This window comes from Scophthalmus maximus, chromosome 1, assembly GCF_022379125.1.
Source record: "Scophthalmus maximus strain ysfricsl-2021 chromosome 1, ASM2237912v1, whole genome shotgun sequence".
NCBI classification, from domain to species: Eukaryota; Metazoa; Chordata; class Actinopteri; order Pleuronectiformes; family Scophthalmidae; genus Scophthalmus; species Scophthalmus maximus.
Window position 1 is genome coordinate 5,541,567 of NC_061515.1, and position 11,287 is coordinate 5,552,853.

General features: G+C 43.0%; 2 protein-coding genes across 7 annotated transcripts; one reads left to right on the plus strand and one right to left on the minus strand.

Moving 5' to 3' along the window:
• Window positions 1–196: 196 nt before the first annotated feature.
• cd22 (cd22 molecule) lies at window positions 197–4,068 on the plus strand. Of its 2 annotated transcripts, none has more exons than XM_035647507.2 (7): window positions 197–876; window positions 1,878–2,228; window positions 2,319–2,543; window positions 2,838–3,128; window positions 3,428–3,515; window positions 3,633–3,666; window positions 3,752–4,068. In XM_035647507.2, the coding sequence occupies exons 1-7, from the start codon at window positions 831–833 to the stop codon at window positions 3,905–3,907; spliced, it is 1,191 nt and encodes a 396-aa protein (XP_035503400.2). In that variant the 5' UTR covers window positions 197–830; the 3' UTR covers window positions 3,908–4,068. The 2 variants fall into 2 exon arrangements, with proteins under 2 accessions (XP_035503400.2, XP_035504217.2); XM_035648324.2 differs by having other exon boundaries at window positions 3,431–3,515.
• Window positions 4,069–4,854: 786 nt separating this feature from the next.
• Window positions 4,855–10,304, minus strand: LOC118285689 (B-cell receptor CD22-like). Of its 5 annotated transcripts, none has more exons than XM_047332256.1 (9): window positions 10,165–10,304; window positions 9,319–9,570; window positions 8,775–8,917; window positions 8,500–8,579; window positions 8,156–8,361; window positions 6,401–6,664; window positions 5,918–6,229; window positions 5,683–5,785; window positions 4,855–5,372 (listed from the first exon to the last, which is right to left on the minus strand). In XM_047332256.1, the coding sequence occupies exons 2-9, from the start codon at window positions 9,371–9,373 to the stop codon at window positions 5,309–5,311; spliced, it is 1,227 nt and encodes a 408-aa protein (XP_047188212.1). In that variant the 5' UTR covers window positions 9,374–9,570; window positions 10,165–10,304; the 3' UTR covers window positions 4,855–5,308. The 5 variants fall into 5 exon arrangements, with proteins under 5 accessions (XP_047188212.1, XP_047188213.1, XP_047188207.1 ...); XM_047332257.1 differs by having other exon boundaries at window positions 9,319–9,506; window positions 10,165–10,289; XM_047332251.1 differs by lacking the exon at window positions 10,165–10,304 and adding an exon at window positions 9,992–10,130 and having other exon boundaries at window positions 9,319–9,506.
• Window positions 10,305–11,287: the final 983 nt, after the last annotated feature.

The window sequence follows — 11,287 nt, forward strand, 5'->3', positions numbered from 1 at the left end:
GTACCGGTACTTGCTCGCACTCGTACTTGTACGTGCTTTTCGCTCGCGCAGCCCCTTGAGGGTGTGTCAGGGAGCCGGGACCAGCCCAGATGTTCCGACTCGGTCCTCACAATCTACAAGGCTGTTGAATCAGGAGCGACTGGACTTGGTCGTGAATTCTTGGCCTTGGAGAATGAGCTTTGCATACTTGGGTAACTCACAGTTTGACCTCTGAATGAGTTCCTTCTCTCTGAGAGTCGAGGTCACCCTGCTGCCATGACTGCATAAATGGCACATCCCTTCCTCTGCACACTTTGTTTTTCGCGATGTGGTTCCCGCCGTGGGACCGTATCCAGCTGAAAGAGGAAGGCTAGATTCAGGCCCCTCGCTTCCTGATTGGAAAACATGAGCACGAAGCAGAGCCGTGGCCGCAGGTCTGTGAGGCTCGGCAGCATCGACGCGCAAACAGGCTCAGAGAGACCAAGACATCCTGCTGATGTGCACTCGGAGTTTCCGCAGAAGGGCAATAAAAGAAGCACACGTGAAAAGGGAAGTAACGAAAGCAGCACGCCGGACGCGGGAAATAGAGTGTTTGACGCACATTTTGATACAGTCCAACTTTCTTGGGTGTTTCTTGCTGACGCCCACTTTTTATCAGCAGCTGATCTCATGCGTGATGAGGTGGTACAGCGAAGGAAGGCACCGCGTCTCAGGGCCTCGCTTTTCTCGGTCCATCTCAACCTTTGGATTTGCATAGTCAGCAGGGTTGTTCTGTTTCTGTCGTCCTCCGCTTCCTGGTCCGCGCTGTTCCCGGTCACGCTCGCTCATGAGCACCCAAGTCAAACGCTGAAATGGAGAAGACGGTCACGGTGCTGGTGCTTCTGATCACGACGGAGGGTGAGGACAGATTTTTCTTTTGTCTCGAATTCACTCATGTCATTGCCCTTTTTATAAATACTGTATCTTTGATAGCACAACGCAGTGTTTACAGTGGAACATGAGGAAAATCGGAAGGTGGGAACATTCAGTTGCAGAATCGTACCCAGAGATAATCTTGCGAAACCTAAATGAGTGAGGGCACTTTTATCCTTTAACTATGTTCGATATTTATTGTAAATTTATTGTAAATAATGTGAATTTTATTTCATCCATCTTCTTTTCTTTTCTTTTCTTTTCTTTTTCTAATTCTGTGTATATATGTTGACTGCTAAATGCACCTAATATGTAACCTGTTACCTACCTGGCAATAAAACTGATTCTGATTCTGATTCTGATTCTGATTCTGATTCTGATCTGTGTAATGATAATATCCCTATGGAAGTGAATCTGTCTCACCAGACTGAATTTGTTTGTAGACGGTCCCTGTCTCACTCGTCTCACCGCTGGCTGCTCATAGAGACCCATGTTATTAAGTTATGTTATGACCCAGAATTCGGGTTGTTTTGAATGAACCTTATGCTGTAGCTCATCCTGTACCTCGCTCTGACTGGGAGGAGGCTGCGCCTGCGTTTTAGTAGCGTTTCGTTTGTTATCGAGCCGAAAAGAGTCTGTGATTATCTTTGCAACTTGACCAGGGTGAATGGCTGCATCTGAATTGTTTTTTCACACTGAACTTCTACCTTAAAAAAAACAGGTGAAATTCTGTTATTGGGACTTTGAAGTGTTGACTTCAGAGGCAAATTTCAGATACATAATTGCCCTGCAAAAAAAATTCAGTGCTTCAAATCTGAAGGGTTAAATTCAAATTTCAAAATTTCTGGTGAGACAGATTCCCTTCCATATATCCTCCCCGCACTTCCTGGCATCACTATCACAATTTGTTTGTAAGGAAGATCCTACAGTTAAAGAATAATAACGCAGAGAAATCATCAATACTAGTCTCATGTGCCCTTTCCCAGGAATTGGAGGTTCTGGTTGGTCAGTGACCTTTGAAAACCCGGACCCTTGTGCTGTGAAGGGCTCGTCGGTGGCGTTCAGGTGCTCATACAGCTATAGAGAGGGGGAAACTGTCAGAGAGACTGCCTGGTCCAAAGGACACATTAAACAACACAATTGGAAACGTGTTGAGCTTTCAGATCTTGCCTCATATGAAAATCGCTCCGTGTACCTCGGTGACCGGCAGCACAACTGCAGCCTCGCAATCCACGATGTGCAGGGAAACGACAGTGGATATTACTACTTTAGGTTCGATACGGACACGTACGGCTGGCGTAGCAGGGCTGGTGAATCAGTCCATCTTTCTGTCACAGGTAAAATGATCATAAACAGATAATACGTATAATACTCTACAGCTTTTCTTAATGTCATGCTCTCCCTTTATTCAACCGACTGGTGTATAGAGCTCAGTGCCAGAGTTCACCCAGAGAGAGTGAGAGCAGGAGACGACGTGACTCTTGAATGTGGAACATCCTGCTACCGACCTCCCGGCACCGTCTGGTTCAAAGACGGACGGCCAGTAGCCAACCTGACGTTCCAGGCTCAGCCAGGAGATTCTGGAAACTACTCATGCGCTATCGAAGGACAAGAGTCGGACCCATCTGACCCCGTGGCTCTGGACGTCCAGTGTGAGTGCTGCACCACGATGAGTGGCGGCTGAGACAAGGCTGCAGGGTTATTTAAACTCACCGACTTGGTGGCATCCGGAGTTTGCCAGAAGAATCTTTTCATTATGTTAAGTGAGAAAAATTATGATTTCAGCAAAGGCGATTTAGTTAAAAATCACTAATTTATCTGGTGCAAACAAATCCGGTCAACCTGAAGACGAAAGAGCATCTCTACCAGAGGGGGTTTCCTGTTCATCTTGATGCTTATATATTTGACATGTCAAACCTGGTGCGTGTGTGTGTGTGTTTAAACAGATGCTCCGTTAAATATGTCCATTGAGGTGAGCCAGCCTGGTGATGTGGCGGAGGGCAGCAGCGTGAATCTGACCTGCAGCGCTGTGGCTAACCCCGCGGCGGACAACTACACCTGGTACGGGGCCTCTGTTTCCAGCTCCAGCTCCAGCGCCATGCTGTGGGTGGGCTCGGGACAGGTGCTGACTCTTCCCCCTGGGAAGGCGTCCCACGCTGGCCTCTACCTGTGCCAGGCCAGGAACAGTGTGGGGGAAAACTCAAGGGAGGTGCTGCTGACAGGGTATCACACAGACAGTGAGTATGCAGGGACCCCAGAGATCATGGATCACTGATGCACTAAATAAACATGAGCTGCGTGATCGACTACTCATCCACCGAGGAATCATAAACGCGCCCGATTGGGAAGAAGATTAGAGGTCGGGGGGGGGGGGGGGGGGCAAACAACATATCTGGAGTTAAACTGCACAACTGCATGTTAAAAATTGTCTGATTTAAGAAAATACAATTTTCTGGAAATTTGGATTTGCAAAACCTTTTAATCTGCCATCCCGTTATAGTGTATTTTCCTCACATAGTTTTTTTTCTACCTCCAGCAGCAGTTAGCCGTGTCATCCTCTTCGTTGGCATTGGAGTCAAATGTGTCATTCTGCTGTTGCTCTCAGTGTTTATTATCTGGGCTTGGTGAGTTAAGTTACACACACAACACTCTGACTTTGACTTGGACCAGTGGGTTCATTTCATTATGACTGTCATGAAAAGTTCAGTGCTCGTTTTTTATTTCTTATTTCATTGTTAAAGGAAGAAGATGCGGAATTCTGCCGTGGACGAAATGATAAGTGGGAGCCCGTTCTGTCCAAATACAGTAGATGTATCACCGTTTGTCACAGAATGTCCAATGTCTTCCCGGTGTGTTTCAGGAGCAATGCCACGATTATGAAAATACCATGAATATGAAAAACATCAACAATCATCTCTTCCCAGGACACTTAAATAACTTGGCATCTTGCGACCACAACACCTGTGTGTCCAAAGGTGAATCTAACGAATATTCATCAATGATCGCCGTTCAATAATCTGTGTGTGTAAACATCTGAAACCTGTGAACACAACACAACAATGCTGGCTGCTGTAATAACTGATCATGCTTTTGTATGTAGGCATATTGTCACCTATCAAAATGTCATGACTTATTTTCTTTGTGTTTTTACAATCTTTTGATAAACAAGGAACTGTTTTCAAAGCTGGTTTTCCTTTCAATGGTTAATTAAAATAAAAATTATTAAAAAGTTTGTGGATCTAAAAGATTGACCAGTGTTTGTGAAACTTGGTATACATCTTCATACTAATCACTGTATCTTAAAGCAGTTTTGAAATGGTTGGCAGCCGCTCTCATCAAAAACAGCGGCTAGTTGTTAAAAGTGTGCAGTTAAAGGAACTAATCAAAAGCTCTTCGAACAGATGTAAAATTACCCCTTCAAATGCTGTACGTGTGAAATTGCACTTCCTTGTTTACTTGAAAAGCTTTTTAAAAATAGACGCTGTGTGCGCCACTCGGCTGTTTTTGTGGCTAAAATAGACTAATGAGAGGAATAGCTGACGATCCAAGAACATTTTCTAAATGGATGTCCTGGTGTCAGAGTCACTGTCCTCCTGGTCCTCGTCCTCCTCCACTTCCCCGCAGGCTCTGGTCCGTATCTGTTCGTGCCTTATCACACTGAGGAGTTTACACTCAGAGCCGCAGAGACGCGACGCACTCAGAAGTGCCAACTGCAGCTTAATTGGATGATTATGACTGTAATTCCCATCATCTGCGTCTTTTTATAATCCTTATGCGTTAAACACTGGCTGCTGAAGTGTACAGGACTTACTGCCCTTTGTACTATGTTGTTCAAATCCGGTAAAAGTGTCAGGGCTAACCAGGTCCAGGTGTTTTCTGTGGTCTTTGGATGTAATGAATCATAGAGGCTGTATTCAATGTTAACTTAACATTATATATATAAAAAGATAAAGATATTCAGTCTGTGATAATATATATATATTTTTTTCTTGAAGGTTGCTTGGTTAATTCCTGACAAAAGCAGTCAGATTATCCCACAGCACAATTGCACTAAAACAAGTACATAGAACAAACGATCAAATATCCAAGAGATACAGAAAGAGGGAATTTAATATAACCCAACACTTTTTCCTTCGGTGCAGTCGCTCCTCTCTCTCCCCCTCGTTCATCCTTCGTTCAGATCAGTGCATTGAAACCCCGGAACAAAGGTCTCCGGTGTTGGTGTGACACTTTACTGTTTACTTCAGGAAATGTCTGTTTACTTCAGGAACTGACAATAAAGTTGACTGTGACTTTTGACTTTGACAAGAGTGTCTGAGGGTATTCAGGAAAAAATGGACCTATCTAAAGTTATCTGAATATGATTAAACAAAAAAAAATCCCCGGTGTCTTATGCTTTTGATGAAATGCTGAGTCCTTAAAGTTCAGTAGCAGTTGTTGCAGTGGGGACGTACGACCCGCGCTGGGATGTCTTCTGTCTCCTGAGGGGACAGACAACATTGCTCAACAAAACCCACTGACGTCTACATTATTCAACTAATTTTCTTGATATTTGATCAATAATTCATTCATATATGTAAAACAAACCCAGATTTTTGGTAATATTGTTTGCTTGTGTCTCGATCTTTTAACAAAAAAACTCTGCAGTCTTTTGTGAGTAGGGAACTCCTGTTAAAACCACTGTACATCTGAGTATTCCCGAAGATGAAATGCTGACAGATCAAAGAAAGATGACAGCAATTAAATAAATATGGCAATACTGACTGCTTGTTAGAGAAGCAAAGAACTCACCTCCTCATAAGAAAGGCAACTATGGCTAAAATAGCCAACAGGACACATACGATCACACTGATAAGCAGCACTCTGCTTCCTGTAGAGGTCGGCGGGGTCGAGGCTGCAGTGGACAGAAACCACCAAAGACAACTACCGTCACTCAAACTCTCTCAGGCCTTTTTTTTTTTTTTTGAATATGCATATGAATGGACAGAATCTGGACAAAGAACACACAGGCTCTTCAATCCCCTACCTCTGGTATCCCTCAGTGTTACAGAGTAAGTCTGTGATCCGTGTGTGTTGCGTGCCACGCAGCAGTGCGGTCCATATTCCTCAGTGCTGATGTCGACACTGCCGATCGCCGAGCCTCCTCCCGTGGGCTTGGCCAGGGATTGTGTCGCCTGGTGAAAGCTCTTGTCGCCTGCGGGGAGACACGCTGCGCCCCGGTACCAGGTGTACGTGTGGACAGGTGGGTTAGCATCACTGCTGCAGGTCAGAGTCACAGGAAGGCCCCCCTGCGGCTCTCCGGCAGGGGAGATCGAGACAACTGTATTCCGAGGCGAGTCTAGACGGGTGGGAGGTCAAAGGTCAGTCATAAGTCATATTAGATTCTGTCAACTGGTTTCAAATCCTTTTTTATAGCCAATTATCAAACAGTATTTGGAAGTTTCTTCATCCAGCCAGGAGGAAACTATAAAAGAAATTCTGTCCATGATTATAACTAAACTTTGCTTACACTCCACATCAATGGCAAGCGTTGTTGAGCTCTGCACTCCATCTCCAGTCTGCATCTGGCAGTAGTAGCTGCCAGAGTCCTCAGAGGTAGCGTCGCCGATGTCCCACACCTGTCCATCATGTCTGGGGCTGGAGCTCGTGCTCTGGAACCACCTGAAGCGGGCCTGGGGATCGGCAGACGGGCTGCAGCAGGCCAGACGTAAGGCGTCACCCTCGGTGATGCCACCGGAGGGACTCGCTGACATCGTGACTGCACTGGAGGAATCTGGAGACGAGGCGTGGGATTAGATCACTGACTTGATATGTTCCATGTAGACAAAATCATCATTTGGCAGAAAAGTCAGCAACTGAATTTTACAAAATAGCAAAGTAATGTACTCATTGTTTGTCCCGACATATTCTTTTCAAGTTTAATTTATTCAAAAGTTACATTATATTAAAGTGTCTTTACTGTATATGATGCATTAAGTATTTTTTTCTTGTACCAAGACAAAACTGTTGAATATATACTAATTTTTATATTAATATAGCATTATATTGTAAGCTATACAAATATTATTCATAATATTGGCTTTAAATTATCAAATTTAAGACCAGCAGGTATACAAAATATTTGTCCATTAATTCATATATTCATAATAGAAACCCACTGGGTGTAAGGTGTAGTTCTGAAAATTGAAAATGCACCCAAACAAATACACTGAGGATATGAACTCTGTCTCATTGGTTTCGATTCATTTGACACAAAGTGATGGTTTTAATAAGTTTGTCATGAATAATACAATGTGCCAACGACAAATTCATTCACATTCTGAGTTGAAAATATTTCTGTCAAATACAAATATCCATCTCTTCCTTAGCAAATTACTATTCTATTCTATTTCTACTGTATTTTTTCCTTTGTTTGATTAAGCGTGCAGTTACGACACAACGTGGGAGCAGAAAGAAACGGGACAAAAACAAGTGTATGACTTCACACACATGTTCCTCAATAATTGCTTAAGGGAACGTTTGTGGCGGAGCAACAGCACCACTTTTCAAACACTAACCACGCATTCAAAATGAGACTCGCTGTCAACAGGCCCTAATAACTTAAGATCCCCCTTTTTTTTACGTTCAACAAAGACAAAATTACAGTTTGTGGCCACATGTTTGGTCGTGAAAGAAATTTGTTTTCCGAATAGCAATGTAACAATTTTATTGGTCAAGCTGATCTCATAAAGATATATATGCAGTTTCAGATCAGTTCTACTTCTCAAAAATAGCAAATGTGTCCAACTAAGGTTGCAGGCAGGAAGTGGTTTTAGTACACAGACTGTGTGATGGTTCTCATGGTGCAATAACATCAACTCTTCACATGATTATGAAAAAGGGGAGAAAAAAATGTTTTCAGGTTGGCACCTTCTGTTAAAAGGGTCTATCATCTTTGGTAGATATAATAGATACAAGATGCAAACTAATTCATGCCAAACACCGTCACCAGCCCTTTAAAGAATTAACTCTGTTTCTTTTTCCCCCCAGCATCACTCTGTATCACTTTGGTTTTATTTCTCTGGCTACCAGTGCAATGGACATTTTGAGACATTCAGTTTATAAGCACACATAACCTCACCCTTGAGCGCCGTGTGTTACAAATGTTAAAGCCTGACCGTGTCATATTCAAACTACGGTGCGGTGCTATTGTGATTTTTTTTTTTGCCAATTTCAAATGGTGCTTTACAATTTCTGTTTCCGCAGTGGATGAACGATTCCCCACCTGCCACCAGCAGCTGTATGCCTCTCTGCCCCGGCATCTTCTGTGTCGGATGACTGGTGATGAGGTAAAACACGTATGTTCCACTGTCCGACGCTCTCAGATCAGAGATCTTCAGGGAACAGTTCTTTGTTCCCGCTTGTCCCAGGTGCCGCACCCTGTTGTGGTAGGACGGATCTGGGAAAACACCAGCACTGTGGAACACATACCTGACAGACAGACAGGCAGACAGACAGGCAGACAGACAGACAGACAGACAGACAGGTGTAGAGACTTTTTGTGTAAACTCTGTGCTGTGAGGAATTTGTGAAAATCAGGTGAAGCTCCACGTCTCCTGTTGGTCTTACCTCTGGGTGAGACAGCGGCTGTCTTCGCGACACCACATCTCGGACAAAACTTTGTACGGTTCCTCTTCACCTCCTCCACCCTAATAAGTCACAAATCAAGAGCGCTTCTAGCCAATAGATTGATTCTGTTCATTTCATTTTGAAAGGAAAACCTTGACTACAAGCTTACAGTAACATACTTTATTTTATCATGATTCACAGATTTTGGCCCCTGCAGAGTCGACTCACTGCAGGACAAACTGCAGCAGCAAACAATGTCTCCTTCATTGAATTACCTGAGTAGGGAGCCGCCCCTCCGCCCTGCTTTCATTCGAACTCTGGGGGTAGTCATAGGAACAAGGGAGAACCACCGAAGAGCCAATCAAGGCACAGACGGGACCGGAAGGGAGATGAACGGACCAATCCCCTGCAAGAATACCTGAGTTGCAGGGGGATTGCGAGAGTTTTTACATTATAACCATTTAAAGTCGTGGGTGAAACTTCTTGAGAATTAGTTTACACGTTTATCAAAAACCACAAGCATAATATAAAACACGATCATGCTAATGTACATGTTCCTTACACCAGTCTCAGTATTAAATTGCCATTGTACAAAGACACACGTGAGTGTATCTATACACCGCAGTTATTATTACAGTTTGCTAGATTGTATCTATTGTACTTTCCAGATGTTACAGCCTCTTTTGGATGTTTATTCATCTTATCCCATCACAGCATATATTTGAAGCGTTCAGCTTTGCAATGTAAAAAAACGCTTGAGCTGGAAGCAAGTCATGAATTCTGCTGGTACTTTTCTTCATATACAGTAGAAACACTTGCCTTTCAGAGAGAGCGTGAGGAGCAGCCAGCAGCTCTGTGCACCTCGTCCACCCATCCTCTGCTTCTCGTCTCCTCCTTTGCTTGCACCTTCTCTCCGTCCGTCCCACCTTCTCGCCAAGGCCTCGTCCCTCTGTGCTGCCTTGTCTGCCCTCCTCTGCTCTCAAGTTTGAATCTGTGTGTTTCTCCTTCTTCACGACAAACACAAGTCAGATCGTTCCAACTTCCCTTTTTATTTTGTCTGCAGACAAGGAACTGGGGGGGGGGGGGGGGGGGGGGGTGTGATGATGACTTCATGCACACATCTGCGCGTAGGTTTCTGTAGCTGCTGGTGGGAGACACTGTCTGTGTGCCGACTCACTGAGAGGGATCTCTACACTAAATCAGCTCCCAGCATCAAACACACACACCTATCATTAAAATAATATAAATATTATTATTAATATTAATATCAATATTATTATTACCTATAATAATACTAACAATATCAACAACATTAATATTATTATTAATAATAATAATAATAATATAACAACAACTATAATAGCATTAACAACAACAACAATAATAATATTATTATTAATAATAGTAATAATAATAATAATAATAATAATAACTAATATTATTGCAATGATCCAGCGGCCTCTTTGGACGATGTGTGTGTGTGTGTGTTCACCTGTGCAGAGTCTCTCGTGCGCCGCTTGGCCACTCACAGAAGCGCAGTATGACGTCACTAGCGCCCCTCCAGTCTGCGCAGCTGACCGCTCACAGGACGACCACACACACACACACACACACACACACTCAGCGACAGAGTGCGGATAAACCTCGACGAGCTGTGTTTCGCACCCCACAGTCCTCCAGATGTTTCTCTCTCTCCTCCTGGAAGCGGGCGCGCGTGGTTTTGGTTGAAAGGAGCGAAAGTCGTCAACGGTGGCAGGGAACTTTTTTTTGTTGTTGTTGTCTTTCCTACTCTTCTTCTTCTTCCTTTGGGGTCAGTAACCTGTGAAGAGAGGAAATAAGGATTCACAGGGACACTGGGATTTACCTGCGGCGGGGTTGACAGCAGTGTCGCCCGTCTTCGACTTATTTGAGTTTCAGTGATTTGAAAAAGAAAAAGAAAAGGAAAGAATAAAAAGTTGTGTTTCCACCTGCAGCGCGACAAGGGGAGACGACAGGTGAGTGAGACTGAGAGTGAAGTAACCCTCTCATTAGATGATTGTACGTTAAATCAGCCTGACAGAGATTATTGTGCTACAGTTGTAAAGATATTATTATACTACATTTGTAAAGATATTATTATACTACAGTTGTAAAGATATTATTATACTACAGTTGTAAAGATATTATTATACTACAGTTGTAAAGATATTATTATACTACAGTTGTAAAGATATTATTATACTGCAGTTGTAAAGATATTATTATACTACAGTTGTAAAGATATTATTATACTGCAGTTGTAAAGATATTATTATACTACAGTTGTAAAGATATTATTATACTACATTTGTAAAGATATTATTATACTACAGTTGTAAAGATATTATTATACTACAGTTGTAAAGATATCACAGCAGAGATTTGTTATTAATGGCTTTAAAAAAAAAAAGTTCTAATGAAATAATTGATGTATAGAAGAAGTTAAGAAGAAAAAGAAGAATTAAAGAATGACTAAGCACAAGATGCACCTGAACCTCCCCCCCCCCCCTTTAGAAAAGCGTTACACGTCTCATATGACCTCATGTCCTGCTGTTTGCAGGGCAGCGAGTCCTGTAACTGGTTTAACCTTTGCTGGTGGTGAATTCACCAAAACATCCAGCTTCCTCTATATGTTTATATATTCATATAGTGACATTCAAACTTGTCCACGTGTGTTTAAGATACAAATAATAGGTAAAGAATTGAGACAGAAGTTACACAACGAGAACTTGAGTTAGTATAGACTTGGCTTCTGGGAGGGGTGGTCCCT